The following is a 21,206-nucleotide window of genomic DNA, read 5'->3' as shown; positions in this document are numbered from 1 at the left end:
CATTTGGGAAGAAGTTTGCTTCAAAAGCGTTCGCAGAATAGCGCCCCCACCATTTTTGGGGTAACGCGTCAACAATAAATTCGCGATTTCACTCAGTTTGTTGGCTCCATGTGCTCTTCCCGGTTTTGGGTGGCTTCTTTTCGCCGTGCAGGGAGAAGTGGGGGAACTGCTACCATCTATGCTCAATGGCTAGTATTTTTATCCCTTTTTTGCTGTGTGGACCATTGACTAAGCCAAACAAAGTCTGATGCTCGAATTTATTATGCTCACTCCAATCGCCGGCTGGAATCGGTCGTTTTCCTTTTTGGTTTTGTCTTTGCGTTTTTTATGTGCTCTCGCCTTTTTTAATTCAATTTATTTTTGGATTTATACGTATTTATGCACATGGGATTCATTTCCGCTTACGGTTTTCTAACTTTTCGCGAGCTAGGGAAAAAATTCAACTTTTTACGCGCCGCGCGTTTTAATGAAAATTGATGCAGCAAAAGTGCGCAAAGGTTATTGGCGTGCCTAAATTAATGTCGTGCATATCGGGCATCCTGGCCAGGATATCTGGTGGCCACGGAGCCTGGGTGACCCTGAAGCAAAATCCGGGATCCGCATTGTGTTCAATAAAATTTTGACATTTCTTAATTGAATTCCGCTGCACAAAGTTTTGAGCGATGGCGAACTCGAACAAAAGCCAACAAACCAAAAATCAAATTACAACAAAAGTCAGGCCAGCAATGAAATTTTCACCACAGCCCACAGACACGCACACTCCTTCACCTGTGCACACTCACATATCTATACATATATATATATATATATATATGTATTTGCACGTACCTGATCAGCACATGGCCAAAACTGTATAACTTCATTAAATAATTGCGCGACCCGAAATGCAGCGGCAAAAGCCGCAAGGACCCAAGAGCAGCGTTGTCCTGGCAAACTTTTCGAAGGCATCGCTAACTGGCAAAAGACGGACGGACCGGCGGTAAGAAGGCAACTTGCCACCTGAACCGTGGCAGAAACAAGCCCCCAAGAACGCAATCCTTCCTTCCTGCCTCCATTTCGCTCCTCCACGCTCCTCTTGCTCCATTCTGCTTCTGGTTTTCCCTGGCATGTGTTGCAAATGCTCAAATATTGAATTTTGCGATTTTCCATCGAACATTTTTCGAGCTGTGTTCGTGTTGTGTGGCCTTCAGGGGTAAATGAGGTGGGGTTGGCCATACTTGTAGTCAATTAGGCAAAATAACCAACGTTATTTGAGTAGCTTTTCTGAAAATAGTTTGGCACTAATGCAAGAAAGAAAGAACAAAAAAGGGCGGTATGTTTGGAAAGGGCAGTTTTTGAAGGCTAAGCTTAAATATTTGTTTTAGATTGAACAACAACATGCTGTTTTTTATGTAATCGCTAGTCTTAATTTATATATATGTTTTATGATTATATGTTTAACTGATTAGGAGTCATCGCGATTAAACTAAAACCATGCAATTTTGTACACGATTTGTTCAACATGATTAATTTAATCACTGCAACGCGGTACATCTCACACTCCGCTGGATCAATTAAAAATCCAACTTCATTAAGTGCATATTGAACAAATAACTCGTGCCAACGTAACCGATATGCATACGCAAAGTGGCAATTTTATCATCAATGCCATAATTTACAAGTTATCAACAGTTGCAGCAGGCTCACCCCGCGTGCAGCTCATTTGCAGTAATTTTCAATAAATGCACCGCTATCAGCCGTCTGCCATCGGCCAAAGGGTGTGGAAGGATATATGGGGGGAGCTAAGGAACACCGCAGGCCGTAATTCGCGGCAATAATTTTAATTTTAATTGGCTTATTTTATATTTCAATTAAGTGCCAGTTGCCAGCCAATAAACCAAAAACCAAAACGGCAAACCAAACACAGTTGACAAGGTGTGAAAATATGGAAAATATTTGAAGTGAAAAGTGCGCACGAGCGTGGTTGTGTGCGGTGCTCATTAGTTCACCGGAAATCGCACACACACACACATGACCGGCTCGTTTTCGTACGAGTATGTGTTTTCACGTGGTTTCACGCGGCGTATGCGTAATACGAGTAGGTACGATTTTCTGGGTGGCTGGGGCATCGCAGTTGTTCAATAAATATTCGATTAAATAGTATAGAAAAATCAAGCTGCAATTTAAAGTAAATAAACATCTAGTTGAACTAAATTCAAGCGCTTATGCTGTTTATTAATCCCAAGCAAACATGAAAACTGGAATATGCATTCCCTAACACTTTATTTCATTTATAAAGGCGCCTCATTTTTGGTTTGTGCAGCCCCAAACCTTTTCGAGCATTGTACCTGATTGTCCTTCGATGTCCTTTGTAAACATGTTGACTAAACAAACCGCGACAACTGAGGCAATCTCCCCTTTTCCTTACTGCGACTCGCTCCCTTTGAGCGGCCATAAATGTCACGACATGGCGCACAATAGCTTAATTTATAATTAAATTAATTGTTGTAATTACTTCATTATCGCCCACCTTGGCGGCTTCATTAGGGGCCATTCCGCGGCTATTATAGGGCGCCAGTGGGAGATGGGTCAGCTCCATTGTTAGGTCCATGTAAATGGCAGCCAAAATGCGACACCACGAATTACGCAATTAGGCGACATTAACGTTTAATGCGTTATGTTTACCGTTTCATTTAACTGTTTGCCTCCTTCTTCCGTCCGCCTTGTCTTCCGATCCCGGAAAAAACCCCTAACCATTAGTTGAGTAATATCTGCTTACAACCGGGCACGCAGGTCATAAGCGGCCTAATCGATTCTGGGCTAATAGAAAAATTCTTTGGGGACATTGCGGGCTGTTTTACCAAGCTCTATTTCTGGGTTAATGAACGTCGTAAAGTCTTTGAGTAATGGAAGGAATGGTTCTGGTAATTTTGTGTAATTATGGTATTCCTTCTTATCTTGTGAAATGGGTTTCGTTTAGGAAATGGCTTAAAAGTGTCACTATTTTCCTATACGAACAATACAATACCAGATACGATATTTTTGCCTTAAGATTTAAGTTTCTTATTTCCTGTTGCCTTAATAAAGATAAAGAATTGCTTAAAAATAAAAACTTAAAAATAAAATGGAAACAAGAAATAAAGATAGCTTCGATAAGTCGAAGCGTAACTATCCATGTTAAATATATCTGGAGAATTTCATTATGAATATCATTATGATCAACGAAACTATGATTTTGTTTTATTACTTTTAATTAATTTTACGGCAATTCTTAGAAAGTTAAATGCAGATAGATTCAAATTGATTGACTAGTTTACGATTAAACGGACTTAGCTGTTGCTACTGATCAAGAATATAAAAGTCTCAATAAAATCAATATTCCATCTCATATCCTTGTCAATTTAGGCAAATAAAGGTTTTATTTATTTATTCATTTAATTTGTTTGGTAAATGTCCAAATTTCAACTAAGGTATATGTTGTATGAACTTATTCAATCTTTTTGTTTTGCCTGAATGAGTGCAGAAATAAATTTTAAAGAATGGGGGTCAAACAATCTTTAAAAAAATATTATTTGTTCCTTATTTTGGTAAGTATGCATTTTAGAAATTATAAGTGTTCAAATGGGAGCTGTAGAAATGATAATGAAAAAAATGTTCAATGACATTTTCAAAATATCACACTCTTAAAAAATCAATAGTACCGAGGCAGAAGTTTTTAGGGCCACTAAAAACATAACTGAGATGTAAAAAGTTGAACCTCTTAATTAAGAATCCAACAATGCCAATATTTCATATTTAATTTTTTAAGACTTTTCAGATCATTTAAAAGAAGTATATTCGAGAACAAAACCAAATTAAATAATTATTTTGTAATTGTGTAAAATGAATATAATGTGTTGTGTTTATATGCTCTTAATTGATTAGTAGAATGGTATATACATATATTTACTCACTTTCCTTTAATTTTGCTTATTATGTCAGCCACATCTCCAAAATTTCGTAAATGCAACCATACATGCTTTAACATGTAAAAAATATTTTTCTTCAAAAGTTTTTCTGAAATATAATTTAGTTTACAATGTATGGCCTTCTAAGCATACGCAAAAATTATTTTTTTAAATTAAATCAACTACTTTTTCTCTTATTTTTAAATTAACATCTCACAGTTATGGTATTTTTGTTTTTCATTAGTTTCAGCATTTAAAAGATGTATTGAATTGAATTGCGTCCTAAGTGGATTTACTTGATAAATAAAATGTTATATCCCCAACATTTCGCCGAATCCAATAAAATTTAGTTGAGGCATTGCCTGTCGCTCTCGTTTCCCCCTCGCATTCATTCATCAAACATTTACAAACATGGACCATTCAATTAAAATTTGTTGACCATATTAACTAAAACGTCAATCGACAGAAACCCGTTTGCCAGCCAACCAAAGCGAGTATGTGCTGCCCGCCGCTCCCGCCACCCCCTGCATTTTCCACCGCCGCCCCCGCGTCTCGTGAAAACTCAACGAAGCAAAGAGAGCGCGGCGCCTAAGAGAGCGATGCGCTCGACACGTGGCATTCGAGGGAAAAATAAAAACTGTGCCGCGAGAGGGAGTTGGGAGAGCAGAGTGTGGCGAGCAGAGAGAGCGGAAAATGCAAGAGCTCGGTGAGCATTTTTCTTTTCCCCAACTGTTTTCTTTCTGTTGCTTTTGCCACCCAATTCGTAAACAAATTCTGCCATTGGCCGAGCCAGTTGCTGGGGGAAAACGCTCTTTCCCTCTATGTATCCGCATCTCAGTGTCTGTGTGTAGTTTTTGCCCCACGTTTTCCTCTTATTAACGCGTTTTTGTGATTGGGTTTGGGTGCTGCGGTGGTGTGTGTCGTGTGTGTGTGGCGCTTCTGTGTGAGTGTGTGTGTGTGCGGAAAACGGAAAATTGCCTATGCGCCAGCCCCAAACTATGCGAAATGAGTGTAATGAGCGAATGCCAGAATGAGAGGCAGCGAGCGCAGTTCGCCAGCTTGCGTCCCATTCGCACATTACACATACGCCGCGTTATCTATGTATGAAATATCTTTTTTTCCTCTGCCTTAGTTTTTCCCAGCCCCGCGCCACCTGATTTTTTCCTTGGCTTCTCTAACTGCGTTGCCGTTGGCCGAATCCGAGGCTGAGGCTGGAAAACACAGCAAAAAATCGAGGCTCTGTTAATGTTTTTTGCGTGTTTATGTTAATCGGCGACGCTGGCAGCGACAGAGCGTTGCTTAGACGCATAGCATACCAAACAAGCCCACCCACCGATGCAAAAAAAACACGCCCAAAACCCCACTATGTACAACCCATATGTACTTGCTGGCAGTGCGTTTTGTTTTTTTATGCAGTTACTGGGCACACCAGTTTTGTGTTTTTGTTTGCCTGCGGATTGCTTGCTCTTTTCCTTTGGCCATTTTTTATCTGACGTGGAAATGGAAAACTGTACTGGCGAGAGGGAGATAGTTGGTGGTGGCAAGAAAGCCAGGGCCGTTTTTTAATTGCAATTTTTCATTAATTAAAATTTGCTTAGTTTGCATTTGAAAAGCGTTGGGCCCTGAAAAAAAGCGGAAATTTGTATGGATTTATTGTGATTGAAGGTGCAGCAAATTGAATGTGTTTTCCGTTCTGTCTATATGCGTTTTAACTGAATTTCAGAGACTGTATCTGGGAGCTAAGGAGGATGGAAAACGCCTGATGGATGCGCCGATTCTGCCGGATTACGGTCTCGGAAACTGCAATTACTGTTTATCGATTGCATACTTCTTATTCGCAGGGAATTTGATTAGAAACTTGTCTATTAACAATCAAGATCATCATTTCTTTAAATATATATATACTTTTTGAATTAGAGCCCAAGAACTAATTGTGCTCAAAATCTCAAAATTGATCAGCAACGGGGTGAATGTTTGATTAAAAAAACACATTTTTATATAATTTTTAGAAATAGCTTTTATATTAAATGAAATACAATATAATATTCTATAATTAGATTTTAGGCTATAAAAATAAATAAGAACTTTATTATGCAGTAATCATCGGTCCACACATGTAGATATGGGAAAAACATATCATAAAATTCGAATTAGGATCGCTTAATTGCCGTTCTTTTGGGGCTTTCTATTAAATATTGGCCGAGGCTACTAGATTTCCCAATCAACTCCCATTTGGGCATTTCCCACGCAGATTTGCCACTACTCCGCATTTTTCATGCTCATCCCCTATGCAATTCAAATAACCCACTAATTTGCGTGTGTTCGGGGCCTTTTCATGGCCGGTTCCTGTTACCAGGCTAACGGCAATTAATGATATGGCCACAGAGTCACAGCCACATCAAATGACAAGCCCTGGGAAAATGCACTCCAACTAACGGAAAAAGAGACATAGACGGAGAGCCGTGGGTGGGGAATTTGGCCAAATACCAGACCCAAGCAGAACCCATCCCCCAGTGGAGCCCACTCGGCAGCCAACCAATGCATGAAAACGCATTTTCCCCAACGAAAAGTCAAAAAGTGCGTAGCGCAGCCCACCCACCAATACCCACGCGCTATCACACACACACACACTGACACACTGGCGATGTGAAAGAGGGAATGCGATTGGTGGAAAGCCAAAAGGAGCACAAAAAACTCTAACACATAAACTGGCTGGGAAAGGGGGTGGGTGGGTGTTTGGAGGGGCAACCGCAACAATACAAAAGTCAAATTAGTGGAAAATGCAAATGCACGGCAAAAAAGAGAGCACAGCGAAAAACGCACAGAAAAAATGCGCAAAAAATGTGTGACACTAGAAAATATAGACATTGGATCGCTATGTGCCAGGGCAGGAAAATTAGAGGGGGCATGGCAGGGGCGTGGTGCTCCAAATGTGTTGGGAGCGTTGGAAAAAAGAGCATTTTGTTTCCATATTATAATTACACAGCTCGGGGCATCCTGTGACAAAACTGCTGCATGCTTTTAGGCGCTTTTTTATGTGAGTTTCCAATGGGTATTTTTGCATAAAGTCAATTTTTGATGGACAGATTGCTTGATTTTCATCGACATTTAGCTCCACCTTGTCAGCCATTACGGCCATGTTCGTTTTGCCGATTTTCCAAATTGATTTTGAGCGCAAGTTTAATTTCTGCCTACTGCTTTCCATTGCGTTTTCAGCATTTTCAACTTTTTCATTACGAAAAGTTTCCGTCTGCTACTTTGATGGCAAACGTACTACAGCTATGCAAATTTACATAAGCGTAAACATAATTAAATATCAACAATAGTTTTTCATCGCCATTTCTACTTGAACTTTTTAAAGTACGTACACGTAAACACATTGATTGATATCTTAGTTATTTGTTTTGAGCCGAAATATAAAAAGCCTCAATTGTAACGGAGTGTTTGTTTTAAGCCAATTAACAAAAGTTATGCAAGAGGGCTGGCAATTTATTTGTGTCTGCTGAGTGGCTTAGATGTCAATAAAAATTAAGTTAAGGAAGGTTATAAGCTAAAAAAATATTTGTAACTTCGCAAAAAGGGAAATGTATTTGCCGTAATTAACTTAAATAAATAGTAATTTCTTAAATGTAGATAAATGATAAAATGGTTGATGTTCTGCTATCTTAACTAGTTGGTAGCACCAGGAAAAAGTAAATTCACTTTTAATCTGTTCAAACAGATCACCGAACGTTGACTCCGCGTTTTGTTTTCGCGTTATTTCTTTATTATTTAATTAGAGCTCATTATTCAGAAAACGTTTATTTGCCCAAGGCTTTGGCTTATCACCAGGCGAACAGCTGTTGGATAACCCTAGAGTATCTTGGCCGAAAAACATAACGTGACATATGAGGCTAGAATTTTCCCAAGTTCCGTTGGCAAATGCAGTGGCTCTTATCAGCCAAGTGGAAAATGCCTTGGCTCCATTGGCCAAGTTCAAAGTCGATGTGGTATGCATTTGACAAGGCCGTTGGAGTGTTACGATGTATATATCTGTTTGCACAACTGCAGACTGAGGGCGAAATCGCTTTCAACCAAGGCGTATACTGAACGACAATTCCGTGTGTATTATCATACGCTGGAACGCGGCCTTTTATTTATTTAATTAGCTCTAGCTTTAGTGTCTTGCCTGATATTAGGAGTGGGTGGCACTATCGCGTTAGCCCAGTTGAGTGCTGGCTGCGATGCCGAAAGGTTTGGCCAAAATGCTAAGTCGCCTGCTAATCTCGCTGCTGCTGTTCGCACCCGCTGTGTTGGCCTACTTCGAGGGCTGTGATAACACCTACAACCTCAGTCCGGGGACCACCTACGTTGAGTCGCCCTACTACCCCAGCAATTATCCTGGCGGCACTTCCTGTCGCTACAAGTTCACCGCTCCCCTGGACTACTACATCCAAGTGCAATGTTCCCTGGGAATTCCAACGGTAGGAAATTCGCCAAGATACATGGTTTTACAAATGGAAAATACGTAAGGCATGTCTCCCCATCCCCAGGGCAATGGTCAATGCACCACGGATAACTTTTGGCTCGACACGGAGGGTGATCTTCTGATGCGCGGTGCGGAGAACTTCTGTGGATCCGGAACCCTTTCGCGGGAGTCCCTGTTCACGGAGCTGGTTTTCGCCTACATCTCCACCGGCACGAGGGGAGGCAGCTTTAAGTGCACCCTGACCACCGTCAAACAGAACTGCAATTGTGGCTGGTCGGCCACGACGCGGATTGCCAATGGCCAACAGGCGGCGGCCAACGAGTTTCCCAGCATGGCGGCCCTCAAGGATGTGACCAAGAACCAGGCGTCCTTCTGCGGCGGAACCATAGGTGCGTTAATACAGAATACAAGTGGAAAGGTGCCAAGTGGATATAAATAAAATAAGTCAAATAACCATTTGCGTGCATGAAAAAGTTCGAGTTGCGAACATTTCAAGCTATAGAGTGCAATACAAGGTATCTAATTAATAGAATATATCTTATATATGAATTTAATTAAGTTTGTTTGGCAATAACATATTTTGAATTATATTCTTTCAGTGGCCCATCGTTACATAATAACCGCTGCCCATTGTATTTACCAAGTTAGCAGGGCCACGAATATTGTGGCTATTGTGGGAACCAATAACCTCGGAAATCGTAAGTTCGCAAAACTGATAAAACTAAGAATGAAATGATTTAATGCCTTGTTATTAACCTAATTCTTACTGATCCCGCTATTAAGCTTCCAGTTCCAGGTACTACCAGCAGTATAATATTCAGCAGATGATACCACATGAGCAATATGTGAGCGACCCCAACGTAAACAATGATATCGCAGTTTTGATAACCGCCAGCAATATTCAGTGGTCCCGTGGCGTGGGTCCCATTTGTCTGCCTCCCGTAGGAACGTAGGTTTCCCCATTTAATATCCAGATTGGATAGAAACTAATTCGATTTCCCATTTAGGAGCACACCATTCACTTACGATCTCGTCGATGTGATTGGCTATGGCACGATCTTCTTTGCCGGACCCACGTCCACAAGTCTGCAGAAGATCAACCTAAATGTGGTCAGCAACCAGGACTGCCAGACGGAGTACCACAATGTGGCCACGATATACACTGGACAAATGTGCACCTATGACTACTCGGGCACAGGTCGCGACTCTTGCCAGTTCGACTCGGGTGGCCCAGTTATCCTGCGGAAGTCCAGGCAGTTCTTGGTCGGAATCATCAGCTACGGAAAGAGCTGTGCTGAATCGCAGTATCCGATGGGTGTCAATACCAGGATAACGTCGTATATTAGCTGGATACGCCAAAAGATCGGAAACTCCAATTGTGTTGTCAGCTTGTAATGTAAATAAATGGAACGGATAAGCTTTAATATTTCAAAATGATTTAAAATGGGTGTTTTCTTCACATAAAGGCAAAAGTTTTCAAATCAAAGTTAATAACATAGAAAATAGTAGTTTTAATTGCAATGCTAATATTTTTTACTGCGGGTTGTCATTTTGTATGCAAAAGTTATTTTTTAAGGCATATCTTAAAGTTTAACTTCTGCTTGCATTTAAAAGAAATGTCAATAGTAATATTTTCTCACCTTGACCTCAAAATCCAATTTAACGCTCTCAAATATTTGCCTCGTATTTCAAAACAAAGAAATATACTTTTCCTTATCAATTGGAATGGTCTTATATAAGCTGCACCGAATCTTCATTGAGTTTACAGTTGCAACAGCTTCGCAACCATCATGTACGAACTAAAGATTACTGGGTTACTTTCGCTACTAATTTTTAGTTTGTCTTGTGCCCAACAACAGTGCACCAGATTCTATGATTTGATCCCAAACCGAACGATTAATATAACCAGTTTTAATTACCCCAGTGCAATACCAAGTGGTTCCAACTGTCGATTTCGCTTGAAGGCACCCAGTAATCACGTTATCTATTTGAGCTGTCGCTTTGAGTTGGTAAGTACTGTTCTAGAATATAAGCCATAATTAAAATAATACTTTAAATCCTATATCTAGCTTATAAAACATTGATTCCGTTCTAATTAGTTTCCCGACACCTGTGGCTCGGAGTTTCTGTTCATATCCCGCGATGGCGACCTGCAGTTCCGCGATGGCGAACGGTACTGCCGTATGGGCCAGGTCAACCGGATATCCAACTTCCAGACCATGGCCTTCGCCTACTATTCCAGCAGTCCGCAGACCCAGCAGCGATCCAGACTCAATTGCCAAGCGGTGGCTCGACCGGCGCCCTGCGACTGCGGCTGGTCCTTCCCCAATCGCATAGCCAACGGAGTGGAGGCGGGAAAGCACGAGTTTCCCTCGATGGTGGGCCTCCGGGATCTGGCTTCCAACCTGCCCATCTTCTGCGGTGGCAGCATAGTCAGCGAGCGGTACATCATGACCGCTGCCCACTGTACCGCTCGCCAACCAGTCGCCAGTCGCCTATTGGCGTTGGTCGGGGAGCATGACTTGAGCACGGGTAAGCAACTTGCATAGTTTGTGAGAGGAATATTTCTAAAATTCTCATTACTTTCAGGTAGCGAATCAATCTATGCGGCGCAGTATCGCATCCAAAACATAATCAACCATCCTGGCTACACGGAAACAGCTTCGGGCAACATAAATGACATAGCCCTGCTCCAGACGGCGACGCCAATCGAATGGTCCCGAGGAGTGGCGCCCATATGTCTTCCCATTAGACAGGCGTAGGTTTAGCTCTCATATCTAAAGTCATGGAATCATACAATATGGTTTTCTCACAGGGAGAACAGCTTCAACTACCAGAACGTGGACATCATGGGTTGGGGAACCCTGGGCTTCGCTGCCTCCAAGTCGAACACCCTGCAGAAGGCCACCCTGCTGACCATGGACAATGCCGTCTGCCGAAGTCGTTTCAACTCCAGCATAGCTCCCAGCCACCTATGCACCTACGATGCTGGCGGCAGGGGCCAGGACTCCTGCCAGTACGACTCCGGCGGTCCGGTGATCCTGCGCCAGCGGGAGCGGATGTACCAGCTGGGCGTGATCAGTTACGGCCGAGCCTGCGGTCAGCCCTTTGGCATCGGTGTCAACACCCGGGTCACTTCGCACCTCAACTGGCTGTGGCGCTATATAGGCGGATCTGTGTGTGTGCGTTAAGGATATGCGTCGGATGAATGCCCAAATTTGTGCACAGAGGGAAACGATATTGACCATAAAATTAATTTTACCATATATTGTTACTGGCAGAAGTTCCATAGAGTTTTTACACCCAAAAGAATTATCCTTCTACTGCAATGTTTGATTAAACAAAGTCTATTCTTAAAATCATAAGTAACAAGAGAGAGCGCTATGGTCGACTTCTTTGACTATAAATAATCGTAGTCGATGTTGGAAAAAAAAATTCAAATAAAAAGAAATCGATAAAAATAGCAAGACAAATGAATCAAATTTTTTAAGCTTTTTTCCAAAAGCATGGGCGTGACTGTTTTAGGTTTTGGAGTGGGCGTGTTTAAAATTGTAAAACAGACAGATAAACGGACAGACGAACGGACACGGACATGGTCAGATCTACTTGTCTGGTGATTATGATCAAGAATATGTATACTATTTCTTAAAATCTCTTAGAATACATATTTTACGCCTTTTTCTTTTATTTTTTATGTAAATGTATACATATATATATTACTTATGTAAAAGTAAAAACTCTGTAAAATATCAAACTAATTAAATTTAATAATACAGCTGCTTTCAATACATACCTTACTTAAAGCCATATATAAACATTTTATTCGTCGTGTACAACTGCTATAGCAGTGCTATATAGTACTCTGTATTTTTTTCCCGTGCACACGCATATTTTAGAATATAGTTCCTCAGAGTCATTCCTTGGCCGACCTCCTTGCACTTTCTTCAGGCATTTGTCGGCGTTGTCTTGAGTTTGGCAAAGTGTTGACAAAGGCCTTAATTTGCATTTAAATTAAAAAGCAGTGACATGTTTCTGCCTACATTTAAACAACGAACAAGCTCGGCAGCCCCGCACTTACCAATCATACCCCGCTGGCCATCAAGAACCGCCAGGCGTAGTAGTTCTTTGTGTGCAATAAAGTTTTATCGCATACTCTATCTGAATATGGTTGGCACTATTAGTTCACGGTATTTTCCAGTGTTTAACAAAGGCTACACAATCGATATATGGGAAAGCGAAAAATCTGATTCTAGTATATCAGAGAAAATTAAAATTTGAAATCAATTGGGTCGTAACATTGGTTTTTCCGAATTTCAAAAGCGGGAAAGCGTACACAGTTCTCACAGTTTTCCTGTGTATTTTGGTATTTATTGTAAAATTGCTTTACTCATAATTGTTGTTGTAATTGTGGACTAACTCAATTCCATGTCTCGCAGTTGTTGTTGCTTCCATTTGGAAATTGCGTTAAATTCGTCCCAGGACTTATCATCGGGCCACCAAAGGACCTCGCACCACTGCAGCTGATGCAAAATTAATAAATGTTCATGTGACGAAGGCAAATTGTGTTTTTGGTCTATGATTTTCATTTTGGCTTTGTTGTTTAATTTGCCCGAAAGACTCAAGTCGCAATCAAATTGAATTCCTTGTGGCTGTAAATAAATTATGATATTTTCTTTCGCAGCACACATGTTTTTTTTCTGCTATGTCTTTTCAGTGAGAGAAATCGAAAACTAAATTGGCCGAGCACAGTAAACATTTGTTTTAGTGTCAGTGTTTTACGAAGACTTCAGCAAACGACTGGTTGTGTATTTCATTTTAGAAATAGTTTTCCCCTAAAGACAACCAAAATTTTCTTGCCCGAGCGCCTTGTTTTTATCAAATTTAAATTTTAGTGGAACCAATTTCGGCCGAAGAATCCGAGTCTTTTCACAAATTAGCAAATTTAATCAGAAAATTTAGGGGAACCAGACAAAACAGAGATGCCAATCTTCGCGAAAAACCTACCATGCATTCGGCATCTGGCCAAGAGGACTCTAATTGAGGGGCGGCGCTGGATATCGGGCCTAGAGAAAGGTCAAAACAGCGCAGCCCAAAACGTAAATCCCTGCTACAACAACTGGCCCATGAGAGAGGAGTCTTTTGCGGCAGCCCAGCAGCTCCGCCAAAGGCAGCAGAGCCGCCGGTGGAGCAACAACTACTCCGGCCTGGACTCCGCCATGTTTCGACCAGTCGCCAAACCGGATGAGGTGGTGCCCCGCCGCAACAATGTGTTGGCCGCCCAGAACGCGGCCAGGAGGCGGAACTTCAAGTCGGCCCAGGTGGCCCAATACCAGCAGCGGCAGGAGGAAGAGCAGAGACTGGGCGGCGAACCAGAAGCCACGGCGGAGGAGCACGACTACGAGTCGGATCTGGAGGTCCGATCGGTACGGGAGACCGTTTTCGGCCTGCCGGAGGACAACTCGGAAGAGGAGATGGATCGCGCCCGGGCTGAGCAGGAGCTTCTCCAACGCGTGGCCGACGCCTCCAAGCAAGCGGAACGTTTGCCCGAAAGCGCCACCATATCCCGAAAGGTCATCTCACCATACAACTCCTACCGCAGCCATCGCACCCGATGGGCGGAGTTCCGGCACAGCATGATCTTCGGCCGTACGAGTTACTGAGCGAGGAGAAGAGGAGCCTCAAAAGAAGGTTCATCCTTATCCATTGACGTCTACCTTTCCGGAAGTGAGAAATTTACGGTTGCATTTTTATGTGAGGGCTGGCGATTTTCAAGAACAAATAAAAAATTCGGTCTTCAAAATTATTTTATATTGTATATCTTATTAAATATGTACTTTTACTTCTGCCTGGAAAATTATCTAACAGAAAGCGGACACGCCCAACTATGGCAGTAAAGATAATGGGTATCTAGTAGTCGCGGATCTCGTCTAAAAGATCGGCAAGGACATTCACACAAGTAAAAGCATAGCAATCATTGAATTTTCATTCTTTGAGGAACAGCAAATGAATCTCAGTAGTCTTTCCGGCGTACATCCCAAATACTTGGGATTACAAAATTATCCAAATTTGTCACACTTTTGAGCCATGATCAATATTCTTAGGACACTGACAGGCAGAGGCCTTCACCTCACCAGGAGGCTTCATCGACGAACACAAATCTGCCAGAAACCCGGAGTCTTTGTCCATCCGGAGCTGCGTCGCACCATTCCCCTCGTCTACTTCAGGAAAGGGGAACTGCCACCTAAGGCGAATAAAGAAGTCCCTTCCAAACGGCAGTGCGAAATATCTCCTTTGGAGAAGAATCGAAAGAGCACGGAGGCCTTCGATCAGTTTTGTAAAAGACAACGCCAATGCTTTTCCAGCACCTACCAGTGGGCAGAGTTCCGGCGAAAGATGATCTACGGCAGTTACTAGAGTGAAGCCACCCAAAAAGGACCAAATCCAGTGAAGGACTCCTCCACACCCATTAGCCCCTGCATTGTGGCTTAAAAGGTGTTTTGTTTTGATCTAATTCAAAGGCTTTATAAGCCACAATGCACTGCAGGCTGAAATACATAGTTACACGCAATAAAACAGGTTAAAATTGGAAACTGCATTTATTTCTCCTCTTCTTGGTTGGACTGGAAATCTTTAGTATTATTATAACAAGTATCCTTAACCCTTTTTGCTACTTAGCACGCAGGTTCGCTCTCAAAAACTAGCGACATACTTTGCGCATACCTGCGCATCCTTCGGATCTGAGAAAAGCCAAATACAAACAAGGACTGGGTGGAAAAGTGGCAAAGGAAAGAATGGAGAGAGGCACCAAGTGCACTCAAGTAATATGCTTCATAATTTTTATTGTCAAGCCCTGTTCACACATGAACACGAATATATTTAAAGACTTACAATTTTGGGCTCCGTTCATATCTTATGTAAATGAATCGAGAGCGATAAATTATATTTAGGATTTTGTTATCTAAGGCGACATGGGTGCATTGCTCAAAAACATGTGCACACTACATGAGTCAGTCACTTGAGATCGTTCCCCGCCTCCTAAAATAGTCCCTTAGCGGGAGACCACAGATAAGGTCCTCGCCGCTCAAGATAGGCAGATGTGCCCGAGCGTGGGACCTCGATAAGGCGGGGACTATTTACTTAGGCCTCTGCGTAGGCCATTTACTTTAAGATGCGATTCTCATGTCACCTAGTTAAACCGAAGATATTTCCAAATAAAATCAGTTTCTTACAAAAACTCAACGAGTAAAGTCTTCTTATTTGGGATTTTACATTTGGTCAATCGAGCCTTTAATCGACTCTGCAGTTTCCCCCTACCAAAGGTAAGGAACTCAGAGAAAGGCCAGCTCCTTTAAGCATCTTACAGCTAAAGGTAGCAAAAATAAGTGACTCTTGTTTCCCCCTACCAAAGGTAAGGAACAGAGTATAAATATAAAAAGCAAAAAGATACAAAAGAATCTTTTATGTTTTAAAACAAGCACCTTATAGTCTATAGCTAAAGGTTGCTTTGTGTACCATTATAAATTGTGGTAAGGCGTGCTTGAGGCCATACATCAGCAATTGTGAAATTAAAAAGTGCCTGAAAACAGTGCCTTATAAATGCTCTAATAGCATTAAATCAGCTCATAAATAGAGTGCAGTGTATATGCCATAAGAGCATAAATTAAATAAAAAGTGCCTGAAAACAGTGCCTTATAAATGCTCTAATAGCATTAAATCAGCTCATAAATAGAGTGCAGTGTATATGCCAAAAGAGCATAAATGCCGAAATAAATGGCTAAAAAACAAAAAATCTGACTGGACTACAAAAATAATAAAACGTGCCAAATAAAAAAAAAAAAAAAATCATCTTTAAACATCAAAGGAGCCTCTACCAGCAGCAGAAGCAGCAACAACAGCAGCAGCAGAAGCAGCAACAGCAGTAGCAACAGCAGCAACAACAGCAGCAACAGCAGCAGCAACAACAACGACATCAGCTAAGTCAAAACAAGAATTTTCTGTTTATCCAAACACACATATATATATAAATACATATAAAATACATATACACGTACTATATATATTAAGAAATTACAAAAAATTTTCAAAATGATGTCAGAAAAGACTATTCAATTCCTTAAGAAGCAGTCCGAAATTATTTTGGAAATTAGAAAGTTGGAAGTAAAACCAACATTAACAGATGTAGAAATTCTAAAATTAAATGAGCTTCAAAAATGTTTCATTGCTAATCATAGCAATTTGTTAAAGATCGGCGTGGTCGATCATGAATATTTTAACGCGAAGCAGTATGATTTAATAATGATGGTGTTAGAAAAAATTAAAAATAAAAATGAAAAAATTAAGGGCGAGTCGGTAGAAAACACTTTCCCTAAATCAAACACTGTCCCTAAATCAAACCCTCCCCCTACATTAAACCTTGAAATGTGTGGTCACCCTGAAAAAGAGGGTATAGCACAAAACAACGCTTTAAAAGTAGAGCAGGCATTTCGAAATAATGTTGGCCAATTTCGAGTATATCTAGAAGATACGTCTAAACTAATAGACAGTAGTCCAGATTTCCTTAAAATAAGGAAAAATAAAATTGAATTTTTATGGCATAAAATAGATAACCTGATTGAACAGGTGAATAGTCATTTTGAGAGCTCGCTATTCGAAGAAGAAATTAGCGAACTTGAATTTGACAAACAAAATATTTTTACAGCCATTAATAGTCGACTCAGTGGCACAATAAATAAAGCTGAAATGTCGACGGTTGTTAAGGCGGAGGAGTTACCAACCCTGCCTAAAATACAGATTCCCACTTTCTTTGGTGATTCCAAAGAATGGGATCTTTTTAATGAACTCTTTACAGAGCTCATACATGTGAGAGAGGATCTCAGTCCTTCTCTCAAATTTAATTATCTAAAGTCAGCATTAAAAGGAGAAGCCAGAAATGTGGTTACTCATTTACTGCTCGGCTCTGGAGAAAATTATGAAGCCACTTGGGAGTTTTTGACCAAGCGATATGAGAATAAAAGAAACATATTCTCAGATCATATGAATAGGCTTATGGATATGCCAAATTTAAATTTAGAATCCAATAAGCAAATAAAGACATTTATTGACACGATTAACGAGTCAATTTATATTATAAAATTAAAGGCACAATTACCAGAAGATGTGGATGCAATTTTCGCTCACATAATTCTTCGGAAATTCAATAAAGAATCACTCAATTTATATGAAAGCCATGTTAAAAAGACAAAAGAAATACAGGCACTTTCTGATGTCATGGACTTTTTAGAGCAAAGGCTCAATTCTATATCATCATTCTCACAGGAAGTAAAACCTGTAAAGAAAATGATTAATAATAACAAGAATAAAAATTATAGTGACAATTGTGCATATTGCAAACTACCAGGGCATTATTTAATTCAATGCCATAAATTTAAAATAATGAATCCAGCAGAACGGTCTGACTGGGTAAGAAAAAATGGGATTTGCCTAAGATGTCTGAGGCATCCGTTTGGTAAAAAATGTATAAGCGAGCAGCTTTGTTCGACTTGTCGTAAACCTCACCACACGTTACTTCACTTTGCAGGTCATAATCCAGAAAAAGTGAATACGTGTAGAACAACAGGTCAAGCCTTGTTGGCCACGGCCTTGATTCAAGTAAAGTCGAGGTATGGAGGCTTTGAACAATTAAGAGCATTGATTGATAGTGGCTCTCAAAGCACAATTATTTCAGAAGAGTCTGCACAGATTCTAAAATTGAAAAAATTTCGGTCTCATACTGAAATAAGTGGAGTATCTTCCACAGGAACGTGCATCTCCAAGCACAAAGCGGTTATTTCGATAAGAAATTCTCCGAAAAATTTAGAAATTGAAGCAATTATTCTCCCAAAACTTATGAAGGCACTTCCAGTCAACACGATTAATGTTGATCAGAAAAAATGGAAGAACTTTAAATTAGCCGACCCCGATTTTAATAAACCGGGTCGCATTGATCTAATCATTGGAGCAGACGTATATACTCACATTCTGCAAAATGGAGTTATAAAAATAGACGGTCTCCTTGGGCAAAAAACTGATTTCGGGTGGATAGTTTCTGGATGTAAAAAATCCAAAGGAAAAGAAACCATTGTAGCCACAACAATAGAAATAAAAGAGTTAGATCGCTACTGGGAAGTGGAAGAAGAAGAAAAAGATGATATCGAGTCTGAAATCTGTGAAAATAAATTTATCAAAACGACAAAAAAAGATTCAGATGGGCGATACATTGTGTCAATTCCATTCAAGGAGGATGTCACCTTAGGAGATTCAAAGAAACAAGCGATAGCTCGTTACATGAATCTGGAGAAAAAACTAAAAAGAAATGAAAAACTTAAGGTTGACTACACTAAATTCATGAATGAATACATGGATTTAGGACACATGATTGAAGTGAGTGATGAAGGCAAATATTTTTTACCGCACCAGGCAGTGATTAGAGATTCAAGCCTTACGACCAAATTGAGAGTAGTTTTTGATGCTTCAGCAAAAACTACGAATAACAAAAGTTTGAACGACATAATGTGGGTTGGGCCACGAGTTCAAAAAGATATTTTTGACATTATTATTAAATGGAGAAAATGGGAATTTGTTGTTTCGGCAGACATTGAAAAGATGTACCGACAAATTAAAATAGATAATAATGATCAAAAATATCAATATATTTTATGGAGAAATTCTCCAAAAGAAAAAATTAAAACATATAAATTAACCACAGTCACTTACGGAACTGCATCTGCACCATATTTGGCTACCAGGGTTCTGGTAGATATTGCAGATAAATGTAAAAACCAAGTTATTAGTGCAATAATTAGGAATGATTTCTATATGGATGACCTAATGACTGGAGCTGATTCGGTAGAAGAAGCTAATAAATTAATAACATTAATTCTCCATGAATTGCAGAAAGTTGGATTCAACTTAAGGAAATGGATTTCCAACAATTCCAAAATATTAACCACTGTGGAGGACACAGGGGACAATAAGGTTCTCAATATTATCGAAAATGAATGTGTTAAAAATTTAGGACTAAAATGGGAACCTCAAAATGATTTATTTAAGTTCAGCGTAAATTGTAATGATGAATCAAAAAATATAAATAAGCGCGTTGTGTTATCAACGCTAGCAAAAATATTTGATCCGTTAGGATGGTTGGCACCAGTCACGGTTTCAGGAAAACTTTTTATTCAAAAACTTTGGATAAATAAAAGTGAATGGGATCAGGAATTATCCATAGAAGATAAAAATTATTGGGAAAAATATAAAGAAAATTTATTATTGTTAGAGAATATTCGAATCCCAAGATGGATTAATTCAAACAGTTCTTCAGTCATTCAGATTCACGGATTTGCGGACGCCTCCGAAAAAGCATATGCTGCAGTAGTCTATGCTAAAGTAGGACCTCATGTTAATATAATAGCTAGCAAAAGTAGAGTCAACCCTATAAAAAATAGGAAGACAATTCCCAAACTCGAGCTGTGTGCAGCTCACCTGCTTAGTGAATTAATCCAAAGACTAAAAGGATCAATTGACAATATAATGGAGATCTATGCTTGGAGTGATTCCACGATTACCTTAGCATGGATTAACAGTGGTCAAAGTAAGATCAAATTTATAAAAAGAAGAACGGATGACATTCGGAAATTAAAAAATACTGAATGGAATCATGTTAAGTCAGAGGATAATCCAGCAGATTTAGCATCCAGGGGAGTGGATTCTAACCAGTTGATCAACTGTGATTTTTGGTGGAAAGGTCCGAAATGGCTAGCAGACCCAAAAGAACTTTGGCCTCGGCAGCAGTCTGTAGAAGAACCTGTCTTAATAAATACGGTATTAAATGACAAAATAGATGATCCTATTTACGAATTAATAGAAAGGTATTCCAGTATAGAAAAACTTATACGTATAATAGCATACATAAATAGATTCGTGCAGATGAAAACAAGAAATAAAGCCTATTCATCAATTATTTCAGTAAAGGAGATAAGAATAGCGGAAACAGTTGTTATTAAGAAACAACAAGAATACCAGTTTAGGCAAGAGATAAAGTGCCTTAAAATCAAAAAGGAAATCAAGACAAATAATAAAATATTGTCATTGAATCCATTTTTGGACAAGGATGGGGTTCTAAGAGTTGGAGGAAGATTGCAAAATTCCAATGCAGAATTTAATGTTAAACATCCAATCATTTTAGAAAAATGCCACCTAACAAGCTTATTAATAAAAAATGCTCATAAGGAAACATTGCATGGAGGGATAAACCTAATGCGAAACTATATCCAAAGAAAGTATTGGATTTTCGGGTTGAAAAATTCGTTGAAAAAGTATTTAAGAGAATGTGTAACGTGTGCAAGGTATAAACAAAATACAGCTCAGCAAATAATGGGTAACTTGCCAAAATATAGAGTGACGATGACATTCCCGTTTCTTAATACTGGAATAGATTACGCAGGTCCTTATTATGTTAAATGTTCAAAAAATCGTGGCCAAAAAACATTTAAAGGATACGTTGCTGTATTCGTTTGCATGGCCACCAAAGCCATACACTTAGAAATGGTAAGCGATCTAACTTCAGACGCATTTTTAGCAGCACTCAGAAGATTTATTGCTAGACGGGGAAAATGTTCCAATATCTATTCAGACAACGGAACAAATTTTGTAGGAGCTGCAAGAAAATTAGATCAAGAGTTATTTAATGCAATACAAGAAAATATAACGATTGCAGCGCAGCTTGAAAAGGACAGGATTGATTGGCATTTTATTCCCCCGGCAGGACCTCACTTCGG

General features: G+C 39.9%; 4 protein-coding genes across 4 annotated transcripts; all 4 read left to right on the top strand.

The window, feature by feature from the left end:
• The first annotated feature begins 8,093 nt into the window (after positions 1-8,093).
• On the top strand, positions 8,094-9,831 carry LOC6739334 (venom serine protease). The gene is made up of 5 exons (XM_002076205.4): positions 8,094-8,389; positions 8,459-8,783; positions 8,994-9,092; positions 9,178-9,343; positions 9,402-9,831. Exons 1-5 carry the CDS (start codon positions 8,150-8,152, stop codon positions 9,787-9,789), a joined length of 1,218 nt encoding a protein of 405 aa, XP_002076241.1. The 5' UTR covers positions 8,094-8,149; the 3' UTR covers positions 9,790-9,831.
• Positions 9,832-10,006: 175 nt separating this feature from the next.
• LOC6733524 (venom serine protease) lies at positions 10,007-11,856 on the top strand. Its single transcript, XM_016167260.3, has 4 exons — positions 10,007-10,403; positions 10,494-10,926; positions 10,984-11,152; positions 11,210-11,856. Exons 1-4 carry the CDS (start codon positions 10,185-10,187, stop codon positions 11,583-11,585), a joined length of 1,197 nt encoding a protein of 398 aa, XP_016026484.1. The 5' UTR covers positions 10,007-10,184; the 3' UTR covers positions 11,586-11,856.
• A 1,245-nt stretch (positions 11,857-13,101) lies between these two features.
• LOC6733523 lies at positions 13,102-14,197 on the top strand. Its single transcript, XM_002080542.3, has one exon. It carries the CDS (start codon positions 13,374-13,376, stop codon positions 14,052-14,054), a length of 681 nt encoding a protein of 226 aa, XP_002080578.2. The 5' UTR covers positions 13,102-13,373; the 3' UTR covers positions 14,055-14,197.
• Positions 14,198-14,372: 175 nt separating this feature from the next.
• On the top strand, positions 14,373-14,989 carry LOC6739333. Its single transcript, XM_002076204.4, has one exon. It carries the CDS (start codon positions 14,479-14,481, stop codon positions 14,806-14,808), a length of 330 nt encoding a protein of 109 aa, XP_002076240.1. The 5' UTR covers positions 14,373-14,478; the 3' UTR covers positions 14,809-14,989.
• The last annotated feature ends 6,217 nt before the right edge of the window (positions 14,990-21,206 follow it).

Source organism: Drosophila simulans, chromosome 2R, assembly GCF_016746395.2.
Source record: "Drosophila simulans strain w501 chromosome 2R, Prin_Dsim_3.1, whole genome shotgun sequence".
Classification (NCBI taxonomy): Eukaryota; Metazoa; Arthropoda; class Insecta; order Diptera; family Drosophilidae; genus Drosophila; species Drosophila simulans.
This window is presented reverse-complemented; position numbering and strand designations above follow the sequence as displayed.

What these genes read in the sequence shown, in the direction of transcription:
- LOC6733523 (XM_002080542.3), top strand. Translation starts at nt 13,374, where the DNA reads ATGCCAATCTTCGCGAAAAACCTACCATGCATTCGGCATCTGGCCAAG.
- LOC6739333 (XM_002076204.4), top strand. Translation starts at nt 14,479, where the DNA reads ATGATCAATATTCTTAGGACACTGACAGGCAGAGGCCTTCACCTCACC.
- LOC6739334 (XM_002076205.4), top strand. Translation starts at nt 8,150, where the DNA reads ATGCCGAAAGGTTTGGCCAAAATGCTAAGTCGCCTGCTAATCTCGCTG. An exon ending in CTTCTGCGGCGGAACCATAG is followed by an intron (nt 8,784 to 8,993) that starts GTGCGTTAATAC and finishes ATATTCTTTCAG; the next exon opens with TGGCCCATCGTTACATAATA. An exon ending in AACCAATAACCTCGGAAATC is followed by an intron (nt 9,093 to 9,177) that starts GTAAGTTCGCAA and finishes CCCGCTATTAAG; the next exon opens with CTTCCAGTTCCAGGTACTAC.
- LOC6733524 (XM_016167260.3), top strand. Translation starts at nt 10,185, where the DNA reads ATGTACGAACTAAAGATTACTGGGTTACTTTCGCTACTAATTTTTAGT. An exon ending in GGAGCATGACTTGAGCACGG is followed by an intron (nt 10,927 to 10,983) that starts GTAAGCAACTTG and finishes CATTACTTTCAG; the next exon opens with GTAGCGAATCAATCTATGCG. An exon ending in TGTCTTCCCATTAGACAGGC is followed by an intron (nt 11,153 to 11,209) that starts GTAGGTTTAGCT and finishes GTTTTCTCACAG; the next exon opens with GGAGAACAGCTTCAACTACC.